This window comes from Tachyglossus aculeatus, chromosome X4 (genome assembly GCF_015852505.1).
Source record: "Tachyglossus aculeatus isolate mTacAcu1 chromosome X4, mTacAcu1.pri, whole genome shotgun sequence".
In the NCBI taxonomy this organism is placed as follows: domain Eukaryota; kingdom Metazoa; phylum Chordata; class Mammalia; order Monotremata; family Tachyglossidae; genus Tachyglossus; species Tachyglossus aculeatus.
The window spans coordinates 14338121-14365429 of NC_052098.1; the positions used below are offsets into that span (position 1 = coordinate 14338121).

Genomic DNA, 27309 nt, shown 5'->3' on the forward strand with positions numbered 1-27309 from the left:
TCCTAGCAGGGAAAGAGTACTCTTATAGGAGTGTCAGGAGGGGTTTGTGGGATAAGGGAAGCAGTGAAAGTTCCATTCACATTAGCACTCACTCTCCCAGCTAATCATGCCAGGAAGCAGGAAGGTGGAAGGGAGATGTTGCAGTATTGAGGCCTGGAAGCAGCATGGCCTAGTGGTAAGAGCATGGGCCTGGGAATCAGAGGACCTGGGCTCTAATCCTGGTCCTGCCAATTGGTTGCTGTATGACCCTGGGCAAGTCACTTGACTTCTCTGTGCCTCAGTTTCCTCAACTGTAAAATGAGGATTCAATAGCTGTTCTCCCTCCTACTTAGACTGGGACATGTGGGACAGGGACTTTGTCCAACCTGATTAACTTGTACCTACCACAGCACTTAGAACCGTGCATGACACATAGTAAGCACTAAATAAACATAATAATAATAATAACAGTATTAAGGTGCAAATATGCCTAAGCGCAGCCCAGGAACCAAACCCTTTACAGATGACAGAAACACAAAATTTGTCAATTTCTACCCTCCCTAAAATCTCTGAGAGATTACTAACCACAAAAAAATTCCACCCTTCTGTTCCAATATGATGGCATTAGGAGAAAGGAGACTGCAAGTCCGCCAGCGGTTTGAGGAGACAGGAAGCCCACCTGGGGCATCCAGTACTTGATGGGAGATAGCTCTAGTGAACATCTACAATATACAGGGCTCAATCAGTGACAGGGCTTTTTATGTTATTTGTTAAGCACTTACTATGTGTCAATCACTGTTCTAAACGCTAGGAAAGGTACAAATTAATTAGGTCAGACACAGTCCCTATCCCACCTGGGGCTCACAGTCTAAGTAGGAGGGAGGACAGGTATTCCCATTTTACAGTTGAGGAAACTGAGGCACAGAGAAGTTAAGTTCATTCATTCATTCAATCACATTTATTGAGTGCTTACTGTGTGCAGAGCACTGTACTAAGTACTTGGGAAGTACAAATCGGCAACATATAGAGATGGTCCCTACCCAACAACAGGTTCACAGTCTAGACGGGGGAGACAGACAAAATAAAACAAAAGAAAAAAAAACTTAAGTGACTTGCAAACTTAAGTCACACAGCAAGCAAGTGGCAGAGTGGGGATTAGAACCCAGGTCCTTCTAACTCCCAGGCCTATGCTCTCCCCAGTAAGCCACGCTGTTCCTTTGCTGAAAAATGCAAAGTCTGGGACTGCAGGACTTGGTAGAGACTATGTCTTCTACTTTCATTCTAAGTCCCCAAGTTCCTAGTCAATCAATTAATCAATCCAGTGCCCTGCATACTGTGGGCATGCAATGAATACTGCTGCTGCTGCTGCTTCTGATGAAAATAACAATAATAATAAAAATAGTAGTTGTTAAGCACTTACTATGTACTAAGCACTGTACTAAGCACTGGGGTAGCTCCAAGATAAGCAGATGAGACAGAGTCCCTGTCCCTCAAGGGGCTCACAGTCTAAAGTCTAAATAGGAGGGAGGACAGGTCACACAGCAGGGAAGTGGTGGAGCCAAGATTAGAACACAGGTCCTCTGACATCCAGGCCCATGCTCTGTCCACTAGACCACACTGCTAGGTCATGATGATGTGAAGAAAATGATGTGGTGGAGACTAGAAAAAGTGTAGGTATTCAACAGCCCAGCAACTCCCCCAGTGCAAAATTAAAATGTAAACTCTAAATAATTTTATGGGGGACCCAGATTGCCAGCTCCTGGGAGGGATTCCCATCCTGGCCTTCATCAACAGGGGAAGGTGGTCTTCAACCCCACAAAGTCCTCAGTGAACCTAAAGGAGTCTGTTCTACCAGCTGGGTTCACCAATGGTCATTCAGTCATTTATGAGCAATCACATTTCAAAATCACCAACTCCTCCCAATCCTTCTGTTCTCTTCCAGGCTACCTGATTTAGAGGGAGGAAAAGACAGCATAATCAACAGTGATAGTTGAACCCAATGTTTGATGCAAGAATGCCAACTATCCATTTTGTAATGTTTTACAGCTATCGTGTATGCCTCTAAAGTATGATTAACTAAAGATGTAACAAGACATAAGGGAGTTAGTGCTATCTTCCCATTCATTGCTTCAAGCCAAAGGCAAGATTGCATTCTTAATATCGATTTAGTAGTTTTATTTTCTGCTGTCTCTTCAGCATGATAACATGGTGGAAAAAGAGAACCAAGGCAAGTAATCTGGGGAGAAAATTGGCATTATGCAAGATCTGAACCCAGTGGTGACTGGGAATTCAATGAATCCTTCCCCCAATAAAACCCTCTCCAATCATCTATCCAGCCTTGACACCTCAACAGCCTTTGAAACAGTGGACCATCTTCCCCTGGAAACACTAGCTGACCTTGGTTTCTCTGACACAATCCCTCCCTGGTTTTCCTCCTGCCTCTCTGGCTGCTCTTTGGTCTCTTGTGTGGGTTTTTCTTCAGCCTTCCCCCCACGCCCCAACTCAGGGTATTCATCAAGGCTCAGTTATGGGCCCCCTTCTCTTCTCACCTTACACCCACTGCTTTGGGAAACAACTTAAAACTCAGCTTCAACTCTCACCTCTGCATGGATGACTTCCAAATCTATCTCAAGAGCCCCAATTTCTCTTCTTCTATACAATCTTGTATCTCGCCTCCTGCTTCTTTAACATTGATGTGCCACTGGCAATTCAAGCTCAAAATGTCCAAAACTGAACTCTTCATCTTCCCTCCTAAATCCTCTCTGCCTAATTTACCCATCACTGTAGACAACACCACTCTGTTCCTATCTCTCAAGCCCCCAACCTTGGCATTAACCCTGATTCCTCACTCTCTCTCTCTCTCAATCCTCATATTCAGTTAGTCACTAAATCCTGTCTGTTGTTTTATCTCACAAGTTCCAGAATCTGCCCCCTCCTTTCCATCCAAACTGCCACCACAATGGCCTAAGGACTTGTCATATCCCGACCCAAATAGAGCATCAGCCTCCTCACTGACCTCCCTGCCTAAAGTCTCTACTCTCTTCAGTCAATAGTTCATTCTGCTGTCTGTGTCATTTTTCTAAAACACTATTCTGGGCATGTCTCCCCACGCCTCAAAAACCTCCAATGGTTGCCCATTCCTCTCTGTATCAAGCAAAAACTCCTGACCATTGGCTTTAAGACAATCAGCTCTCTCCCCGCTACTTATCCATTCTCTACTCCCCCTAAAACCCAGCTCACATACTTCACTCCTCTCGAGTCAACCCTCTCACTGTGCCTTATTCTCGTCTCTGTCGCCACCATTCTCTTGCTCATGCCTTCCCTTATGCCTGGAACTCCCTCCTCCTTCATATCTGGCAGACCGCTTCTCTCCCCATCTTCAAGACCCTTCTGAAATTACATCTCCTCCAGGAGGCCTTTCCTAATTAATCTCGCACCTCCCAACCATTTCTCCACCTCCTGCCACTTCAGCACTTCAGTCAATTGTATTTATTGAGCACTTACTGTGTGCAGAGCATTGTACTAAGCACTTGGGAGAATACAGTATAACCAAGTTGGTAGATACATTCCCTGCCCACAGTGAGTTTACAGTCTAGAGGGGGAGACTGACATTAATAGAAATAAATAAATTAAATTACAGACATGTCTTATCTAAGCACTTAGATACTTACCTCCTCTTCCTCTTCTCCCACCCCGCTAGCACTTAGGTAAATATCTTTAAACTTTCTCCTAACTGTAATTTATTTCAGTGTCTGTCTCTCCTGCCAGAATGTAAGATCCTTCAGGGCAGGGATCATGACTATTAACGATATTGTACTCTCCCAATCACTTAGTGCAGTGCTCTGCACAGAGTAAATGTTCAATAAATACTATTGATTAATTAAATGATTACCCAAAGTAATTAATCAACCACCCACATTGTATATCACTCAGCCCAGCACTCAATGTGAGTTAAACAGATATGGTCCTGCCCTGTGGAAGCCTACAACCTATGACACCTCTAGGATTTCAATGATGGTTACCATATATTCCTGTAAAGCAGAAGCAGGAGTAACCTCTTTTGTGGGGATCTCTTTCTCTCTCTCTCTCTCTCTTTCTCTTCCTCTCTCCCCCTTTCTCTTCCTCTCTCCCCACCCCCACCCTCCCTCTTGCTCTCCACCTGCTCTACTGTGGGGAGAGACCTGACCTAAAGACAAGAAGCCAGTTCTATGGCACTACTAACATTCTCTAACATACTAACACACAATGTTCTGCACACAGGAAGTGCTCAATAAATATGATTGATTGATTGAATGACTCCTGTGTGGGGGCCTGAATTGAGCCTGGAGGAAATGTGTTATGAAACTGTCAATCATCTAAATCTCAACACAACACCATAAATACCACTTGTCCAGGAAAATATTTTCATTTTGGAGATTTGCTGTAAACAAATAGACATCTAACCCCAATAAACATGAGATCTGCGGCAGAGGTGATGGTTTGAAAGTTAATAATTTACCTTTCCAACTGGTTGCATTATATATTACCTAGAAAGTTTTCAAGGTTTAAGAGACATTCCAAGCCCAACTGAGACTCCCATTTGATAATTGAGCAATTTAAACATCACATGATATGTGAAATCAGCTTCAGCAATGAAAAGTTAGTAACAAAAAAGTTTGTTCTTTTATGGAAAGGCCCCCATGAAAATATCACAATACCTTCACAGAATTAAGTTTGACAGTACAGAATTGGGACAGAATTTATTAGATCTGTGAAATCAAACCTTTGAAAATAAAAAAAAATCAATTTATAATACTGTCACTTTAAATTTCAAATTTCTAGGAGAACAAATTCAGTCATATTCGTTTCAGGTCTTCTCATCCAGCCCATCACACCTCTGACCATTCAGATGGGACTTTTGACCTGATGTCTGATATGAACAGGCAACGGCAACTGGAGGCAGCACCACTATCAACACTGGCATTTACTGAGTGCCTGCCGTGGGCAGGGCACTGTACTATCTGCTTGGGAACAAACAATAAAAATGCTGTGCCCAATCTTATAATCTTGAATCTTCCCCAACGAACAATATCTAATAATCCCAGAGCACTTACGTACAAATCCCTAATTTATTTATTTCTATTAATGTCTGTCTCCCCTTTTAGACTGTAAGCTTCCTATGGGTAGGGAACATATTTACCAACTTTGATTATATTGTCCCAAGCGCTTAGTACAGTGCCCTGCACACAGTAAGCACTCAATAAATATATTTGACTTGTTGACTGATTTAATAAGTGCTTAATAAATGCCAGAATTGATTAATAGAAATTAAAGATACAGTCCCTGCTCTCGAATGATTTGCAACCTAATGGTGACACAGAGATTAGACAGAATGTCCAGTTGAGGTAGGGTTGTAATTTAAAACTACACACAATTATATACTCTTGGACCTCCAAATCTTTAAATTTGACCACTGGGACCTGAAAAGAAGAATAAAGACATCATCATTGATGGTAAGGAAATGAAATACACTCCCGTAATCTCAAATATATTATCAGTAAAACCAAAACTTAGGGAAAGCTATTAAAATAGAAAAAAATACTGAAAAGCCATACATTCTTCAAAAACTACTCTAGTGCCAGCATTATATGAACAAACAAAAAATTAATGATAAAATGGGAAAAGGTTGTGTTTACATAATGGATAAGCCCAACATCTTTTGGAGTCCCACAGAAAGCACTTTGGGAAAATTTCCAAAGGCATAAAGTGCTAACGAGTGAAACAAGGGGCAGGTCCACTTGGGGGGCAAATGTGGCCCAATATATTGGTTTGCAACCTTCAATGAAACACCGAGAATGTCTCTCTCTGGATTTACAGATCCCCAACCTTGTCTGTTTAAAAATGCCCACTTTTATGAAGCATATTTTTTAATATGACATTAGGGAAAATAATCAAAGTAATTTGAGATCATTTCATCTGCAAATATATTTCCCACTTATATACACACATAATAATGATGGTGGCTCAAAGGGTAAAATATTTGCCATGATATTATTTTGATATATTCCTTGGAACTCAGGTTGATAATCATTGGTCTATTGTTTCTTCCAGTTAAACACTGTGTGATCACAGCTAGGTCACATTCTTTATGTATTCCAATTGACCAGGCTCCGACAAGCAATATCAGTAAATATTTACTGTATCAGCTGTGGTACACAATATACATGATCTTGGTCCATGAGGAGCATCCAACAGGGAGAAAAGAGGATGGTGGGGATATGCTAAGAGAAAGGGTTGGATGGAGGATGGAGGAACAGGATCAGCTCCCCAAACTCCTTACTCTGAGAGTGCTCCCCAGGAGTTCTGTACAACATTCTATTTGGGGCAGGGGGGCTGGATAAGCTCTGGCCAATAGTTACAGGATTTTCCCTCTGTTAATAACCTCATAGTGTGACAAGAGAAGCTGGTAGTTGTGTAGACTCCATGCAGGCCTAACTGAAACCTCACAGATTGAGATGAGGATGACTTGGAAAGCACCCCAAACTCTTAAGAGGTAGACATTACACAGAATATAAAATCTTGTCAATAAATACTCCTCTCAAGAGTTGATGTTCGTCAGGTTTTTAATGTTTCCTCCTGTCACTAATGACTTTGATTGAAAGCAATTGTAGGATGGGAATACCACTCAGCTCCACTAGCACCTTAGTGTGGGCCAGATAGTAATAATTAATAATTATGGCATTTGTTAAGCACATACTATGTGCCAAGCACTGTTCTAAGCACTAAATTAGATACAAGGTAATCACGTTGGACACAGTCCCTGTCCCACATAGGGCTCACAGTCTTAATTCCCATTTTATAGATGAGGTAACTGAGGCACAGGGTAAGTGAAGTGACTTGCCCAAGGTCACACAGCAGACAAGTGGCAGAGCTGGGATTAGAACCTACGTCCTCTGACTCCCAAGCCCGTTCTCTTGCCACTAGGCCATGCTGCTTTTCAATGGCCACGCCATGTGGATAAGGGGGCAGGGGGGTATGTATGAAATGCTTTATGATGATGACCACAAAAGGATGTGGTCTCACAACATGGTGATTCGAATGCCCAATTTACAGCTGCCAAAGAGTGACGACCACTGTTCAAATTACACTAGAAGTTTATTCTTTTAAACCGACTTTTAGCAGAGACAGGCTTTTTGCTCTATGACACGTTCCACTCATCTTTGCATCTACGTAAATCAGTGACTCTTCAAGTTTGGAACATTTTTTTCTTCTTACTGCCTGATCTCATTAAAGATGAAACAGGTAGTTATTATTCTGTTCATTTAAGTGTTGTAACAGTACCAATTCCAGCCCACTGAGGACTCAGGTTCAAATTCTTGGGGTTTGACTTTGTACAGTGCTCTTCTTGAAAATGCAAAGCTCAAAGAAATCTGGCTCATGCTGAGATGAGCAAAGCAACTGGGGCTTCCCAAGAGAATGGAAATGAGACCCAATAAAACAATTTGCTCTGATTACAGAAACATTTATTCGTAACCACTTAAAACTGATCTCATCTTAAACTTCTCATGCACAATTTAGTCGCTCAGAATTGAACCGCTTTTAAATATTCATTCATGGCTTTCCCTTTGTGACTAGCAAATTACCAGGGATAGCCTGTCCTTTCCCAAAATCTATTAGACCAACAACCATTCATTCACACAGGACTTAAGGAATGTTAGTATTAGCCATGGCCCCTTCCCCTAACTAAGGCCTAAAAAATAAAAAAAAAAATGAGAGGCTTTAAATTTCTCTCTCTAGGGGCCTGTTGAAAGAATCTTGTTGTGGGCAGAAATTATCACTCTTTATTTCTGTATTGTACTTTTCCAAGCGCTTAGTACAGTGCTCTGCACACAGTAAGCGCTTAATAAATATGGTTGAATGAATAATAATAATAATAATAATGGCATTTATTAAGTGCTTACTAGGTGCAAGGCACTGTTCTAAGCACTGGGGAGGTTACAAGGTGATCAGGTTGTCCCCCAGGAGGCTCACAGTCTTAATTCCCATTTTACAGATGAGGGAACTGAGGCTCGGAGAAGTGAAGTGACTTGCCCAAAGTCACACAGCTGACAAATGGCTGAGCCAGGATTTGAACCCATGGCCTCCGACTCCAAAGCCCGTGCTCTTTCCACTGAGCCATGCTGCTTCTCTGAATGAATGAATGAATCTCTTGGCATCTATTCCACCTCTCTGCAGCTCCATTTCCCCTACTGTCATGTTTGCTGCATTAAGACCTCTGGCACTGTTGTCTCGAGGACGTTTGGTGGCAGGATATGAAAGCACATCAAACTGAAAAACAGTCACAAGCCAAGGTGCTCGACGTCCAAAGGAAAGAGCATCAGCAGGTCAGTTCTCCCAGTTCAGATGAAGAGCCTGCTGGTGAAATAGATACCAACTGCTGCTTCTGCTGCTCTCTGAACTAAGCCCTCAACATTACTAATCATACCGTCATGCTACTAACCTCATCTAGCAAACGCCTTGTACTGTTACCAAAATGGAAGAAGCTTTTAAGGCCTTAGTTCAGCCCCATGGTCAACTGCCAGAAAAACAAGTCTGGGAAACCCAGCCCACTGGGACAATTTCAAAATATTTTGTCCTTTTATAGCAAAAAAAGAATTGCACTTATTTACTGGCCAGAGAAAATACCCTTTGTTCTAAGACAAGGGCTTTTCATTGTACCTGGAGATGTAACCACCTTAGGTACACTCAGTCCTGCCAGAAGGCCTGTTATCCTGACACGTTCAGGCTAAAATGTTGCCAGGGAATTAGGGAATGTTCACCCAACAACGTGAGCCAGTTTGGATACAGGAGCATGGTGGCGGAAGAAGCAGCTTGTGATCGTACCTTCGGCGTTGGACATCACGAGCACTATGGCATGAGTTGTTCTTAATATGTAACCCCCGAGTTTTAGGACAATGGGATGTACTGTATTATTTGTTCAATAAATGATGTAATCTAGCTGTAATCAATAATAAAAATAATGGTATTTGTTAAGTGCTTACTATGTTAAGCGCTGGGGTAGATACAAGGTAATCAGGTTGTCCCACATAGGGCTCACAGTCTTAATCCCCATTTTACAGATGAGGTAACTGGGGCACAGAGAAGTTAAGTGACTTGCCCAAAGTCATACAGCTGGCAAGTGGAGGAGCCAGGATCCAGGTTGCACCTGGAGAGTTTCCAGTCGAGTCTCCAGTCTCGACTATGGGAGGGAGAGTCAAGCAGAGGCATATCCATTCCATTCCTAGCTTGGCTAGTGAGTGGAAGGTAACCTGCTACATGTCAAGACTCCTCTGTGCTGGGCAGCAGCAGCATGGGAGAGTAGAGGGCAGAGACTCAAGTTTACTGTGTGCAAGGAGGCTATGGTGAACCACTTGCATATTTTTACCAACCAGAACATTTGCACATGGAGGTGGGGCATTCTGGGAGAGAAGCGTCCATGGCGTCGCTATGGGTCGGAGATGACAGCATAAGACGAGACAATCAATCAATGGCATTTACTGAGCATGTGCTGTGAGTAAAGCACTATACTAAGCACTTGGGAGAATACGATAGGGCTGAAGGGACGCGAGTCCTGGCCTCGGAGTTTTCAATCCAGCAGAGATGGATATTAAAATAAATTGCAAATAGGGGAAGAGACTGAGTATAAATACATGTACATATGTGCTGTGGGGATATAAAGTTCTGCAAAGATCTGTAGAGATGAAAAGTTCTTCTAACTGGTTAAAAAATACTCCAACTGTAGCCAATTGACTAGTAAATTTTATCTTGGCCTAGTTTGTTTAGTAAGAGTTTAAGATTTGCCAGGTTTCCCATAAATTCAGGTAATTGAAGAAAAGCAGCCCTTGCTGATTCGATCTCCAAGGCTGTTTGAGTTGCTGAAGGAGATTGGGAACAGTATTTTGTACTGAATATGTTTGCTGGAAACTCCGAGTACGTTTATGAGAAGAGGGGAAAGTCAACTTTTATTATTAACGATTACATCTGCCATCTGCTAAGAGCTTACTTTGTGCAAAGCTCCATACTAAGTGCTGAGGAGAGAGACAAAGAAGTTCAGACACTGTCTCTGGTCCTCAAGAGACTTATAACCAAAAGGGGGTATGGGGAATGAGGCAGTGGGAGGGGACTAACAGCGATACACCCTGATTAATCCCTCGTCTTTTCACCCTACTTCCCCTCCTACTGCCACTTTAGGACTTCTGAGTCACCTACACACTTGGGTATTAACTTCCCCTCCCTCCCACCACCCACCTTAGCCCTTAATATACGTATCTTCAAACTCTTCAACTTCCCCCTACCTGTAACATATTTTAGCATCTGACTCCCCCACTAGATTGTAAGGTCCTTGAGGGCAGGGATTGTGCCGACTAACTCTCTTCTACTCTCCAAAGCACTTAGTCCAGTGCATTGCACAGAGTAAACACACTCTAAATACTATGGATTGAGTATACTAAGAAAGCACTAATTGGATGAATGCAACCTATCAACAGAAAAAGCTGCAGTGCATTATGGCAGAATGGAACAGTTTTCAGGCTTTACACAGCAAGGCAAGCTGACCTTGGCCCAACAGCCAAAAGCCTTCCCAATGTTCTACATGTTAGGGAGATGGATTTTATCTCTATTGTACTCTCCCCAAGAGGTTAGTGCAGTGCTCTGCACACAGTCGGTGCTCAATAAATACCACCGGTTGAATGATGTACACCTTTACCTATACACATCTAAAGGAAAGCCAATTCGGGAAAAAAAGGATTTCCTTGATTACTTCTAGGCAGGAATCAGCATTGACTAGATTGTGACCCTCTGACTCTCCTATCATCATTGACAACACCACTCTCCTCCCTGTCTCACAATTCTGAACCTTGGCATTATTCTCAACTCATCTCTCATTCAACACTCATATTCCACCTGTCACCAAATCCTGTTGGCTCTACTTGCACAACGTTCCTCTCCAACCAAACTGCTACCAGATTGTTCCAAGCACGTAATTCCACCTGTCACCAAATCCTGTTGGCTCTACTTGCACAACATTCCTCTCCAACCAAACTGCTACCACATTGTTCCAAGCACGTAACATTTCCCACTTTGACTACTCTATCAGCCATCAGCCTCCTTGCTGAGCTCCCTGCCTCCTGTCTCTCCCCTTCCCAGTCCATACTTCACTCTGCTGCCCAGATCATTTTTCAGAAAGTTTTGTCAGTCCACATCTCCCCATTCCTCAGAAACCTCCAACTTTAGAAACATCCACCTCTGCATCAAACAGAAACTCCTGACCATTGGATTGAGGCATGTAATCAGCTCTCTCCCTCCTATCTTATCTCGCTGATCTCCTACAACAACCCAATCTGTAAATAATAACAATAATAATAATAATAATAATAATAGTCACGATGGTGGGTATTTGTTTAGTGTTTACTATGTTCCAGGCACTGTACAAAGCACTAGGGTGGATATAAGAAAATCGGGTGGGACACAGTCTCTGCCCCACATGTGGCTCACAGTCTAAATCCCCATTTTACAGATGAGGCAATTTAGGCATGGAGAAGTTGAGTGATTTACCCAAGGTCACGGAACAGACAAGTGGAGGAAGCTGAATTAGAACTCTATTCACTAGGCCATGCTGCTTCTAATGCCAATCCACTCTTGGTAACTCAATTTTGTCTATCTCACTACCGACCCCTTACATACACCCTCCTTCAGGCCTGGAACTCCCTACCCCTTCACAGTCTAGTCCCCATCTTCAAAGCCCTCCTAAAATCGCATCTCCTCCAAGAGGCCTTCATTTCCCTATCCACCTGTGTGAAATATGCACTTGCCTGTGTACTCCTTTAGCACCTTGGTACCCCAGCCCCACAACATTTATGTATGTATCCTTATGCTCTATTATTTCCTGTATCTGTAATTGATTTGAATGTCTTTCTGTACTGTAAATTCCTTGCGGTCAGGGATCATGTTTACCAACTCTGTTGACTTGTACTTTCCCAAGCACTTAGTACAGTGTTCTGTACACACAGTAAGTGCTCAATAAATAGCACTGATTGATTGATTAAACCCAGTGACATCCTCTCACATCTAAATTGAGAATGGCAGCCCTCCATGTTGTCACATCACCACTGCAAACCCACTAGGGGTCAAACCAGCCTTAAAGACAATTACCACTCATCTTCTGGACAAGATTCAAAATGAAAAAAAAATTCCTTAGAAGTTTTCCAAACCCCTCTCCCCCCACATCACATCTCCTGTGGTCTTTGGCATGACAATGTTTCCGTATTCCAAGCATGTTATCAGCATTACACTCCACACCCAGTGAAATATTATTGGACTGTTGTGCCTCACTCTACAGTTCTCCAAGCCCAACCTCGCTCTTACCACTACCACTGGCAACATAAGCTTGGATGACTCCTTGATTTTCCTCATTGGGAACCTGAAGCTATGCCTAAGGGCTTCAAATATTGTAAAGTCCTGAGATACTGATCTCCAACCATGACAAAACGGCTTGGGGAGTAATGGGAGACACACAGAAAGACTCAAACTTGAGGCACAGAGAACCCTAAGTTCACGTTATTGTTAAAAAGTATAACTAGCATTTCTCCACCAGGAAGAGGAAAAGCCACATTCTTTTATTATCGCTATCACAATTCATTTCCTTCCTCTCTTCAAAATTTCCTCACAGTGATCATATAACCCAAAATAGTGTGTCACACTTGGGTAAGTACAGAACAGAGTAACGTTCAGAGAACCCGAGTAGTAGTAGTAGTAGTAGTAGTAGTAGTAGCAGTAGTATCAACAGTAGCAGCATTTATTGAGCACCCAAGTGATGAGATGCACTGTACTAGGAACTTCAGAAGTACAGAATAAAGAAGTGACACCTTCCCTGCTCACAAGATACTTACATTCTAAAGAAGACAAACATAAAAATATTTATAACTAGAATGGCCAGAACAAATTACTGAATAAACATATGTTCACATGAGTGTTAATGAGGATGTAGATGAGTTCATAAATGCTAGAGTTGGCCCAAGTTTCCTCATCAGTAAAATGGGGATTAAATACCTGTTTTCCCACCCCTTTACACTGAGAGTCCCATGTGTGACAGGGACTGTGTCTGATCTGATTATCTTGTATCCACCTGTGCTTACTGCAGTGCTTGGCACATAGTAAGTACTTAAATACTAGTAGTAGTAGTAGTAGTAGTAGTAGTAGTAGTAGTAGTAGTAGTAGTAGTATTGTTATATGATTCAGGGTGCTGGGAAATCAAACAGCGAAAGTTTGTTGGAGGAGGTGGGATTTGAGGGGGGATTTGAATGTGAGGAAAGCTGTGGTCTGTCTGATGTGGGGCTGAGGGGGAAGTTCCAAGCCAGAGGAACAGCGAGGAGCTGTTCTTGGACCACTGTGGTGACAATTTGGAGGGAAAGGAAGGGGTAAATTCTGGAGATGTAATGAAGATAGAACCAATAAGATTTGTTGATTGAAGGACAGACAGTAGTGTTGTCAATGGTGATGGGAAAATTGGCGGGGAGGAGAACTAAAGAGGGTCTCTGAGAGTTGTGCAATAAACGAAGGTTAGTACATGGTGTAAGGCAAGTTATGAATAAGAAACAATTAGCAATTTTCCTAATTGAAAAGCCCAAAATTTTTTAGCTGGCAACTGAGCATCAGCGAATGATATATCCGTGTGCTTCATTCTTCTTACTTTGAGGAAATTCCTTCGGGAGCAATGAGAATATAGAAATGTGGATGATAAAGCACTTCACATTCAATCCACTACCAAATCTTGCAGGTTTTTCCTACGCAACACCTCCTGGATCCACCCCTTCCTCACTATCAAAACAGCTAACACTCTGGTAAAAGTTCTATTCATGGCCCGGCTAGACTATTATATCAGCCTCCTCTCCATTCTCCCTATCTCTCCCCTCTCCCTTTATCAAGCCATACTACACAATGCTCCACCAATCATCTTCCTGAAATAACACAGCGCACATCTCTCCACTCCTCAAAACCCCCCGCTGATTTCTCATATCTCTTCATATTAAATAGAAACTCCTCCATTGGCTTCAAGGCTCTCCACCTATCTCCTATCTTCATCTGCTCTTCACCAACTAGCTCTCTTCATTCCTCCCAAGATAAAGTTTTAGCTGTTCCTCATCCTTGACCCTCCCACCTCCATCTCCTCGCTCACCTTGTTCTCCTGACTTGGAACACCCTTCCTCCACAAATCCGACAGGCCAAAGCTCTCCACACATTCAAAGTCCTCCTAAAATCCCACCTCTTCCAACAAGCCTTCCTTGATTAGCACTTGATCCCCTTATCCCTAGAAACCCATCAGCCATCTCTAGCACTTATGCCTTGAATGATTAGTTCATTCATTTATTCATTCAATCGTATTTATTGAGCACTTACTGTGTGCAGAGCACTGTACTAAGCGCTTGGGAAGTACAAGTTGGCAACATATAGAGATGGTCCCTACCCAACAGTGGGCTCACAGTCTAGAAGGGGGAGACAGAGAACAAAACAAAACATATTAACAAAATAAAATAAGTAGAATAAATATGTACAAGTAAAATAAATAAATAAATAGGGTAATAAATGCGTACAAACATATATACATATAGACAGGTGCTGTGGGGAAGGGAAGGAGGTAAGATGGGGGGGATGGAGAGGGGGACGAGGGGGAGAGGAAGGAAGGGGCTCAGTCTGGGAAGGCCTCCTGGAGGAGGTGAGCTCTCAGTAGGGCCTTGAAGGGAGGAAGAGAGCTAGCTTGGCGGATGGGCAGAGGGAGGGCATTCCAGGCCAGGGGGATGACATGGACTGGGGGTCGACGGCGGGACAGGCGAGAACGAGGCACGGTGAGAAGATTAGCGGCAGAGGAGCGGAGGGTGCGGGCTGGGCTGTAGAAGGAGAGAAGGGAGGTGAGGTAGGAGGGAGCGAGGTGATGGAGAGCCTTGACGCTGAGGGTGAGGAGTTTCTGCCTGATGCATAGGTTGATTGGTAGCCACTGGAGATTTTTGAGGAGGGGAGTAACATGCCCAGAGCGTTTCTGGACAAAGACAATCCGGGCAGCGGCGTGAAGTATGTATTGAAGTGGGGAGAGACAGGATGGGAGACCGGAAAGGAGGCTGATACAGTAGTTCTCAGCACCTTTAGTCAAATTAACCTGTCAGCCAACTCTAGCCCTTATGTTCCTCCCTCCCCCCCTTTTAGACTGTGAGCCCACTGTTGGGTAGGGACTGTCTCTATATGTTGCCAACTTGTACTTCCCAAGCGCTTAGTACAGTGCTCTGCACACAGTAAGTGCTCAATAAATATGATTGATTGATTGATTGATGTTCTGATTTGTACCCATCCTCAGCACTTTTGTTTATACATTTATTCAACTGTAAATTAAATTATTTATTTTGATTATTCTATTTATACATATTTCTATATCTGCATCCTACTGGAGTGCAAGCTCCTCGCAGGCCGAAAATGTCACATCTCTACTTTATACCTCCCAAGCACTTAGTACAGTACATCGTACCCAGTGGCCATTCAATAAATAAGTAAATATTATTTCTTGAACACCTCCTCTCCTCCAATTCTCTCCTTGACCTGCAATCTGGATTCTGCTTCCTCCTCTCCATGAAAACCTCCCTCTCTAGGGTCACCAATAATCTCTTTCTTGACAAATCCAGTGGCCTCTACTCCATCCTAATCCTCCTTGACCTCTCAGCTGCTTTCGACACTGTGGACCACCCTTTCTCCTAGAAAAGTAATAATCATATTAATACTAATGGCATTTATTAAGTGCTTACTGTGTGCCAGGCACTATACTAAACACTGGGATAGATACAAGCAAATTGAGATGGACACAGTCCCTGTCCCATGTGGGGCTCACAGTCTCAAACCCCATTTTACAGATGAGATAACTGAGGCACAGAGAAGTGAAGTGACTTACCCAAAGTCACACAGAAGGCAAGTGGCAGAGAGGGGATTAGAACCCATGACCTTCTGACTCCCAGGCCCGTGCTGTATCCACTACACCACGCAGCTTTTCTGTCTTCCTCTCTATATACAGATTTAATCAATCAATCGTAGTTATTGAGTATTTACTGTGTGCAGGGCACGGTACTAAGCACTTGGGAGAGAACAACACAACAATATAAGTGCTTAATACAGTGCTCTGCACTCAGTAAGCACTCAATAAATACGATTGAATGAATGAATGAATAACACACATTCCCTGTTCACAACAAGCTTAAAGTTTAAAGTTAGAAATATGTGCATATATATACACGTGGCTCAGTGGAAAGAGCATGGGCTTGAGAGTCAGAGGTCATGGGTTCTAATTCTGGCTTCGCCACTTGTCAGCTATGTGACTTTGGGCTAGTCACTTAACTTCTCTTGGTGACCCTTAACTTAACTTCCCTTGGTGACCCCATTCGCTCCCACGGCTTCAACAATCATCTCTACGCTGATGACACCCAGATCTACGTCTCTGCCCCTGCTCTCTCCCCTTCTCTCCAGGCTCGCATCTCCTCCTGCCTTCAGGACATCTCCATCTGGATGTCTGCCCGCCACCTAAAACTCCACAAGTCCAAGACTGAACTCCTTGTCTTCCCTCCCAAACCCTGCCCTCTCCCTGACTTTCCCATCTCTGTTGACGGCACTACCATCCTTCCCGTCTCACAAGCCCGCAACCTTGGTGTCATCCTCGACTCCGCTCTCTCATTCACCCCTCACATCCAAGCCGTCACCAAAACCTGCCAGTCTCAGCTCTGCAACATTGCCAAGATCCGCCCTTTCCTCTCCATCCCAACCGCTACCCTGCTCGTTCAAGCTCTTATCCTATCCTGTCTGGACTACTGCATCAGCCTTCTCTCTGATCTCCTGTCCTCGTGTCTCTCCCCACTTCAATCCATACTTCATGCTGCTGCCTGGATTGTCTTTGTCCAGAAACGCTCTGGGCATGTTATTCCCCTCCTCAAAAATCTCCAGTGGCTACCAATCAATCTGCGCATCAGGCAGAAACTCCTCACCCTTGGCTTCAAGGCTGTCCATCACCTCGCCCCCTCCTACCTCACCTCCCTTCTCTCCTTCCGCAGCCCAGCCTGCACCCTCCGCTCCTCTGCCGCTAATCTCCTCACTGTGCCTCGTTCTTGCCTGTCCCGCCGTCGACCCCCGGCCCACGTCATCCCCCGGGCCTGGAATGCCCTCCCTCTGCCCATCCGCCAAGCTAGCTCTCTTCCTCCCTTCAAGGCCCTACTGAGAGCTCACCTCCTCCAGGAGGCCTTCCCAGACTGAGCCCCTTCCTTCCTCTCCCCCTCGTCCCCTCTCCATCCCCCCCATCTTACCTCCTTCCCTTCCCCACAGCACCTGTATATATGTATATATCTTTTTACATATTTATTACTCTATTTATTTATTTTACTTGTACATATCTATTCTATTTATTTTATTTTGTTAGTATGTTTGGTTTTGTTTTCTGTCTCCCCCTTTTAGACTGTGAGCCCACTGTTGGGTAGGGACTGTCTCTATATGTTGCCAACTTGTACTTCCCAAGTGCTTAGTACAGTGCTCTGCACACAGTAAGCGCTCAATAAATACGATTGATTGATTGATTGATTCTCTGTGCCTCAGTTACCTCATCTGTAAAATGGGGATTAAAATTGTGAGCCCCATGTGGGACAACCTGATTACCTTGTATCCTTCCCAGTGCTTAAAACTATGCTTGGCACATATTAAGTGCTTAACAAATGCCATCATTATTATATGTATATATATATATATATACCCTCCCGGCCCTTCACCACACACACATGATTATCAGAGGCCGTTGTAGCACTGGTGGATTTGGGTCAGGATAAACTAGTGAGCCCTATAGATTATTCCCATTCCAGGGCAATTTCTATCCTCTCTTCATATTCCTTCCTCTCACCAACACTTCTTTTGAGGCAGGAGGGTGGGCAGAACAGAGGTGAGGAGTGGAGAGAGGAGGAGGGCCAGATACCCTCCATTGGGCCCCTGGTGGGCGTGGTGGACTCCTGCCAACTGCCCTTTTCTCCAAACGTTAAAGTAGCTGTGACAGGTAATTCTACAGGTAACGTTGTGAGGGAGGTAAAATGAGTCATAATGCTGATAGAAGTAGGTATGACAAGGCACATGCCCAGGATATATAGCCATCATTTTGAAAACTACAGTATATTAAAAACTGCAATAACGATGACATTTTCATTACTACTCATCCCACTAACTTGACTTTTTTTTTTTTATTTACAGTCGCTTGAGTCTGAAATTCTGTTCCACCATGAGGTGGATTATTTTTTTTTTGGAGAGGGAGTAATGAGGAAATCCCTTGGAGCTAATATGGAACAAAGACATGGCATGTTCTTTTTCATTCAAAGAACTCAAACCACATGTAATTTGGCCTTTTCAACACTTGGCAAATAATCAGTTCATAGTGAGGAACTGTTGCTTTTTCACATTTGAAAAATAAATGCTTTGAAGTTAAACGAGCTGTGCAGGCTTGGAAAAAAAGCTATCTTCAACCCAGGCAGTCCAGAGCCCATCCCTAAATCAGCCATGAGCTCACAGATGCAATGGTCAGTTCCCCTAAGCTTGTTACCATACATAGCTTGGCCCTTCATTAATAGTATTTGATGCAAATGTATGTCCAGATTCATAGATAATGCCTTTACCATACAGAGAGGCTCATTCTAAAGAAAAACTGAATTCCATAGTTCCGGTTCCTGAATCCCCAAATCCTTCTCCCAAGTAACAATACACCAAGTAACTTCAAGTCATTTTTCCAAACCCATCTGACTTTCCCCTCTGACAAATACAAGTTAAAAAGTCACCTCTCTCCTTACCCAAACCAAGTTGCACAACGTATTAGCTAAGACCGCAGATATACCACTCTGCCCATGAAGTTCAGCAACTGAATCTTTGGAAGTGGGATAGTGCTTGTGATGACATGGCCTGTCATCTGACACAGTTTATCCCTCCTCCCAAGTGAAATTCCCCCAATCTTCCTCCCAAGAGAGCTGTTAATTTGCTCAGACACCTCACCCCTCCTTCACCTTCTTCTGTTTAATCCCAAGAGTGATGTTTGGAGTCTGCCTATGGATAAGCATGGCTCCAACAGAATGGGAAATCCCACTTCTGGGAGAAATGGGTGTGACATGGCTGGAGCTGGTGACTGGAGGAAGCAGCCCCACTTCACTTCGCACCGGAATGGTCACTCCTAAGAGTTGGTGGGCAGTACCCTGGACATGGGGTTCAAGAGCCCCAAACCAGAAATTGGAGGGAGGGGGCAATTAAAATCATGATAATAATGGTGTTTGTTAAGTGCTTACTAGGTACCAAGCACTGTACTAAGTGCTGGGACAGATACAAGATCACCAGGTCAGACAGTCCCTGTCCCACATTGGGGTGTAGATGCAATGCAACCAAGTCAGAAACAGACTCTAGCCATATGGGGCTGGCTCACAGTCTAAGTAGAAGGGAGAACAGGTACTGAATTCCCATTTTACAGAGGAGGAAAATAAGGCACAGAGAAGTTAAGTGATTTACCCAGGATCACACAGCAGGCAAATCATAGAGCCAGTATGAGAACCCAGGGAAAACGATCGGGTAGCTCTGGCCCCCTGTTTCATCATCATCATGATCATCATGGAATTTATTAAGCACATACTATGTGCAAAGCACTGTTCTAAGCGCTGGGAAGGTTACAAAGTGATCAGGTTGTTCCACGTGGGGCTCAAAGCCTTCATCCCCCATTTTACAGATGAGGTAACTGAGGCACAGAGAAGTGAAGTGACTGCCCAAAGTCATACAGCTGACAAGTGGAGGAGCTGGGATTAGAACCCGTGACCTCTGACTCCCAAACCCGGGATTCTACCCCACCCTGCTATCATGCAACACCACCCCTTAATATCAGATCATAAATTCACCGAAGGCACTGGAGAGCTAAAGCAGTTGCAACCTCAGGCACTAGCAGCAGATGACAAGATGGATGGCTTTTTTCACACCCCAAACAGAATCCATATTTCCAGGGCAATGCTGCCACATCTGATAGTTTTGAGAGGGACCAGAGGGGAATGTCCATTTTCAAACTTTTCAAGGAAATTTCTGGGGGTGTCAATCACAGTCCCGCTGAGCTCCACACCAAGCCCCTATTGTACTCCCCACACTCGGGCAGCTTGTCTTGAATAACCTAGTGGAGCAGCTATCTTCCGAGCACTGTTGATTCATTCATTCATTCATTCAATCGTGTTTATAGAGTGCCTACTGTATGCAGAGCACTGTACTAAGCTCTTGGAAAGTACAAGTCAGCAACATATAGAGACGGTCCCTACCCAACAACAGGCTGTTGATGCATCCTCCCCAGCATTTCTTTTAGTTTCTGGCCAGTGCTGCCAATACAACATGTGCATGTCTAACCAGAGTTAGAAATATCCATCGATCGATCAATCGATCAATGGTATTTACTGAGCACTTATTGTGTGCAGAGTGCTGTATTAAGTGCTTGGGAAAGTACAATGCAACAGAGTTGGTAGGCATGTTCATCTACACTCATCCATCTATGCCAAATCTTTAGGGGATTTTGTAAACCCTAAAACTTTACAGTAACAGAAAGTGAACAATCAGTGAGGGCAAGGGAAAGAAGGTGAGAGGGGGCAAAGAGAAAAATTGTGTTCGTAAAGAGGAAGGAAGATGGCAGAGAGGAAGTACGAAGGAGTTCTCAAAGCATAGTTTTTGTTACAGTAGTAGTAGCAGCAGCAGCAGCATTTATTGAGCACCCACTTGGTGCGATACCCTGTACTATGTCCTTGGGAAATACAAAATAACAAAGCAATATGTTGCCTGCTCTAAAGGAGCTTACACTTTTAACAGAGGAGAAAATTCAATTGGTCAAAATAAATAATTGCGTACAGAGTTAAATGAATGATTGTGAAGGAGATTAAATAAGTGTAAGTGCAAAAATACATCTTACCGGTGCCAAAGCTCTCTTCTCCACATAAGGAGCATCTCCCTGAGTCCATTAGGTTGGAGAAAAATCTCCATCCAGATGGGGTCTCATACACAGGAACTTTCATGGACTTTGCCACCCTGAAAAATAAAAGAGCAAATCATATTAGCCCACTGTTGGGTAGGGACTGTCTCTATATGTTGCCAACTTGTACTTCCCAAGCGCTTAGTACAGTGCTCTGCACACAGTAAGTGCTCAATAAATATGATTGATTGATTGATTGATATGGCAACAGTTGATTGAACTATCCAACCCTTGCTTCAGGTTGTGTAGAAGACTATATAAGTCCAACTATCCCAGTCATTAGACACCTATGTTATGGGCCAGATCTTAAACATTCATCTTCACAACATCCCTGTGAGATTCACAGGGAATCAAGCATAATTCTAATGTATCATTTTGCAGCTAAAGAACTGAGATGCAGAGAAACTGGCTTTCAAGAACTTTCAAAGAATGAACCAACAAGGCTGAGGGTGAAGTCAGAAAGATTCCAGATCCCTGAATCACTAGTTCAGCACTCTCAGAATTATCAAGAAAATTGAATTACAGGGCTCCACAATAATTAGAATTTCACATCAAAGATTCAGGAAATAAACTTGATGGAGCTATTAGACAAAATTCAGAATTCAAAAAAATTATTTACTTAACTGCCTGGTTCGAGATTTGATTTGATATATGGTTTTTAATCATGTCACAGGATGCAATCTGCTGAAAGGAAATATTTTCCAATCTTCAAAAAATGTCTTTTCTCCCACCTCTCGTTGCCTCATCATGGCCAAGAAAGAAGTTTGTCTTTGCGATTATTCTAGGCCTCATTTCAGCTAAGTATGAAATGGAACCCAGAGCCTTCAAGTCAATCAGTCAATCAATCAATGGAATTTATTGAACACTTACTGTGTGCAGAGCACTGTAGTAAGCTCTTGGAAGAGTACAATACAATGGAGTTGGTAGACACAGTCCCTGTCCACAAGGAGCAATAAATTCAATTCATTTTTTTTGGCTGGCCACACCTCCTGAGGGAAAAGACTTGGAATATTAAGTTTTTAAATCATGCAGAGGTGCAAACATGGAAATTCAATTAAAATCTCTTGTTTTTCTGAAGGAAGAGGACCTCCTCCATTAATATTCCACAGAGATATGCCTATTTCTCACTAGAACCAAATGTCCATAGTTTGGCTCCATCCTGGGTTCTTTAGCCACCCCAAAATCCCTCTCCGAACAAAATTTCAAAGTCCTGCATCAACTTTTTTATTAGACTGCTTCTATTCACCACCTCAACTTCAACAAGTAAAGCCATGGCCTTTTAAAGTCCAGCTCTTGGTATTACTCTTCAGCAATGATGGATTGTCTTGGGCTCTACATTTCAAGGAGTCTGTCAACAAATAACTCAAAAGATCACCAGGGCCCTAACATTTAGTAGCCCCATGATACCCGTTTATTAAATAAATGCCAATTCTATGAGTTTTCTCATCAGCTCTCCAAGTTTGTGGTGAAAATAAAATATTTTCCAAATGTGCCAATCTTCGTTTCTCGAAGAGGCAACATCAAGGAAATGTCTAGGCTTAAGATATATTATCAAAAAGGGCTGTATAGATTGCATAACCATATGAAGAGCAAGAGATGTACCCAAGTCATGCTCAGTCCTTTCAGAATTCTTTCCATCTTGGTCATTATTAATAGCATTATGGAACTTATCAAGTGTTTATTATGTGCCAAGAACTGAACTGAGCAATGGGGTAAATATAAGAGAAACAGCTTTGGCACAATCCTTGTTTCACAAGCGGTTCTTAACCTAAGGGAGAGAAGATAAACCCATAGAAAACTGAGAATAAGCTATGAAAAATAAGAGCAAATTGAAGATTAGACCATACACATTAATAACATTAAAACAGCACTGGGCAAGAGGCCAATGCTCAAGCTCCTCGCTGCTCCAGACCAAAGTACTTTTATTATTATTAATAATAATAAGTAACAATTTTGATATTTGTTAAGTACTTACTATGAACCAAGCACTGTGCTAAATGTTGGGGTAGATAAAATATAATCAGATTGGAACCACTCCCAGTCCTACATGGGGCTCATGAGTTAAGGAGGAGGAAAAATCGGTATTTAGTCTCCCTCATAAAAATGGCACAGTGCTCCACATACAGTAAGAACTTAATAAATACTATTACCATTCCTACTACTAGATGAGGAAACTGAGGCACAAAGCAGTTAAGTGACTTGCCCAAGGACACACAGCAGTCAAGTGGCTGACAGGATTAGAACTTTGGTCTCCTGACTCCCAGCCCTGCACTCTTTCCACTAGCCCACACTGCCTCCCTGGTTACTTGGTTACAAAGTGCCACAAGCCTCTTTGATTTCTTACAGGTGGCAAGGCAGACTTGACATCCCACTGTTTCAGATGGGAAGACGAAGGCTGTCTCAGTCATCAGATGAATACACCCCTCCCTCCCTCCCTGGCAACCCCAGAGGCTCCAGCCAAGTGGGTCCCAGCATCCTGGTCTTAATGTCAAACATTTACTAAGGAAAAGGTTCCCAAGTGATTTATCTGTACATCGATCTCATCTGTCTTGCTGCTGACCTCTTGCCCACATCCTACCTCTGGCCTGGAATGCCCTCCCTCCTCATATCAGACATATCTCCCCCACTTCAAAACTTACTGAACGCACATCTCCTCCAAGAAGCGTTCCCTGACTAAGCCCTCCTCTCCTCTTCTCCCACTCCCTTCTGGGATGCTCTTAACTTGCTCCTTCATTCATCCTCCCTCCCAACCCCACAGCACATATGTACATATCTGTATAATCTGTAATTTTATTTATGTATTTATTTATCTATTTATTTATATTCCTGTCTGTCTCCCCCTCTAGACTGTGAGTTCATTGTGGGCAAGAATGTATCTGTTGTTACACTGTACTCTCATTCATTCATTCATTCAAGCACTTAGTACAGTGCTCTGCACACAGTAAGCGCCCAATAAATATGATTGAATAAATGAATGAATTGTATTTATTGAGCACTTACTGTGTGCAGAGCACTGTACTAAGTGCTTGGAAAGTATAGTACAGCAATAGAGACAATTCCTGCCCACAACAGGCTTACAGTCTGGGGGTGGGGGTGGGGGGACAGACATCAAAATGGGTAAACAGGCATCAATATAAATAAATAGAATTAAAGATACATACATATATACATAAGCGCTGCGGGGTGGGGAGAGGGGGGAAGAGCAAAGGGAGTGAGTAAAGGTGATGTGAAAGGGAGGGGGAGCTGAGGAAAAGGGGGCTTAGTCTGGGAAGGCCTCTTGGAGGAGGTGAGCCATCAGTAGGGCTTTGAAGGGGAGAAGAGTGGTTGGCGGATTTGAGGAGGGAGGGCGTTCCAGGCCAGAGGTAGGATGTGGTTCAGGGGTCAGTGGTGAGACAGGAGAAATCAAGGCACAGTGAGAAGGTGAGCACCAGAGGAGCAGAGTGTGCAAGCTGGGATGTCAAGGGAGAGAAGGGAGGTGAGGTAGTAAGGGGCAAGGTGATGGAGAGCTTTAAAGCCAATAGTGAGGAGGTTTTGTTTAATATGGAGGTTGATAGGCAATCACTGGAGATTTATGAGTGGGGGTGACGCGCCCAAAAAGTTTCTGTAGAAAGATAATCCGGGCAGCGGAGTGAAGTGTGGACTGAAGTGGGGAGAGGCAGCTGGTTGGGAGGTCAGAAAGGAGGCTGGTGCAGTAGGATAGGATGAGTGATTGTTCTAATGTGGTAGTAGTTTGGATGGAAAGGAAAGGGTGGATCTTGGTGATGTTATTAAGGTGAGACCAACAGGACTTGGTGATGGATTGGATATGTACAGTGCTTGCCACACAGTAAATGCTCAATAAATACGATTGAACTGAAGTGATCCTTCTAGACTGTGAGCCCGCTCTTCTAGACTGTGAGCCTGCTGTTGGGTAGGGACCATCTCCATATGTTGCCAACTTGTACTTCCCAAGCGCTTAGTACAGTGCTCTGTACACAGTAAGTGCTCAATAAATATGATTGAATGAATGAATGAATCCTTGGGAGTTTGATGGTTTTATTCTTGGACAGAATTACCAGAATTAAAACTAAATTTTAAATGAAAGCCAGGGCCTTCCTGCTCCTGAACCCCTCTGAAAAACTTGCCTCATCCACCACTAAGCAGCTGCATGGTCCTAGCTTCCAGGATCAATCTCCCCCTCCCCCTGCATCCCCCACTCAATGCCAATCACACCATCCACAAGCCAATCATTTCAGGACCCTTTCTTTAGTTGGGGGAAAAAGAGTTCTTTAAAAACCAAGTTGGGTTTTTTTTTGTCTTTAGGAGCGGTACCATTGTGAATGGCAGAGGTGGAGAAATATACAGAAGCTGTGACCCATGTAGCCTGTGCCACCAGAGCCCTGGGAACTTCCTCATATGCATCTGAAACCAAGAGCGAGGAGTCGTCCCACCACAGGGCAAGCAGAAGTTCCCTCCCGAAGTTTAGAATGGTGGGGATATTCATTCATTCAATTGCATTTATTGAACACTTACTGTGTGCAAAGCACTGTACTAAGCGCTTACAAGAGTAGAGAATAACAATTAACAGGCACAGTCCCTGCCCTTAGTGAGCTAGTTTCTCATCCACGACTGTTTAACTGGAGGTGGTGAAGCGCCTGAAAGCAGTATCCTCAAGAACTGTTTAACTGACTTATTTTATTCATTAATAGTGGCAAGACCATGGGCTTGGGAGTCAGAGGTCGTGGGTTCAAATTCCAGCTCTGCCACTTGTCTGCTGTGTGACCTTGGGAAAGTCACTTAACTTCTCTGAGCCTCAGTTACCTCAGCTGTAAAATGAGGATTGAGACTGTGAGTCTGACGTGGGACAACCTGATTACCTTGTATTTACCCCAGCGCTTAGAACAGTGCTTGGCACATAGTAAGAGTTTAACAAATACCATTATTATTATTATTATTCAATTGTATTTACTGAATGCTTACTGTTGATATTCTTGATTTTTGGATTTTAACAAGTTTTCCTATAGTTTTGATACTATTCTCATTGTTTTATGTTTCTGTCCTCCCCCAGTTAAGACTGTGAACCCCATGTGGGCCAAGGGACTATATTTTAATTGATTTTTGTGAAATTACCCTGGTGCTCCACACAGTGCTTTGTACACTGTAAGTGCTTAATTAAGTTAGTAAAAAATTATAAGGTAGACAGTAAGTATCAACAGGTAAACCTGAGACGGGCAGGGAAAAGGTAAGGGGAGAGAGAAGGCTTAGTTCAGTGTTCTGCACACAGTAAGTGCTTAATTGATTGACTGACATGTGGGATTTAGTGAAGGCCTATTGTGTGCCCAGAGTACTTGGGAGAGTACCAGAAGCCAAAGAAATGGTTCCTTTCCCTCAAGGGGCTTAACATCTAAGCAGCATGATGTAGTGGATAGAGCACGGGCCTGAAAGTCAGAAGGTCATGGGTTCTAATCCCCACTCTTCCACATGTCTGCTGTGTGACCCTGGGCAAGTCACTTCACTTATCTGTGCCTCAGTTATCTCATCTGTAAAATGGGGATTAAGACTGTGAGCGCCACATGGGACAACCTGATTACCTCGTACCTACCCCAGTGCTTAGAACAGTGCTCAGCACATAGTAGGCACTTAACAAATATCATAATTAGTAGCATTATTCTTATTCTCGGGGCCTCAGTTCCCTCATCTGTAAAATGGGGATTAAGACTGTGAGCCCTATGTGAGACAGGGACTGTGTCCAACCTGACTATCTGTTATCTACTCCAGCACTTAGAACAGAGCCCGTCACATTGTAAGTGCTTAACAAATACCATAAGTATTATTATTATTATTATTATCATCTAATGGAAACTTGGATCTTGGAGCAAGAGACCCCATTTTGGACATTCATCTTAGAATTACATAATGTAGTCACACAATCACCCCAAAGTGAATAACCCTTGGAGGGGTGGGGAAGAGGATTTCCCTGGCTCCCACCCTTACCGATAAATCACTGTCAAGAGGTCAATACATCTAGGACTGTGCCCACCACCTGCATATGACTTGGTCGCTCTGACCGCATTTATGAAATCCCGACTCACTCTGTGCCTTCCGATCCAACAGGGACATTTTAAGAATTTAACTTCATTTTAAGCTTCTTTTCCCAAGAACCTTAGAATAGTCATCTTCATCTGGGAGACAATGATGATGGTTAAGTAACCCTGAAGCAGTTTCATGTCTGCTATGAAAGGGAGTCATGGTCTACTTGACCCTTCTGAGGATTCAGGCAGGGAATATGTCTCTTCATTATTATCCTG

The 27309-nt window shown here is 43.4% G+C and overlaps 1 protein-coding gene across 1 annotated transcript in view; it reads right to left on the reverse strand.

Annotated features, from left to right (window-relative positions):
• Window positions 1-27309, reverse strand: part of PGM5 (phosphoglucomutase 5) — a 190657-nt gene that overhangs the window by 65105 nt on the left and 98243 nt on the right. Inside the window, exon 7 of the mRNA XM_038770071.1 lies at window positions 20963-21078. Within this exon, the coding sequence (XP_038625999.1) occupies window positions 20963-21078 (116 nt within the window). The remainder of the gene's footprint in view (window positions 1-20962; window positions 21079-27309) is intronic.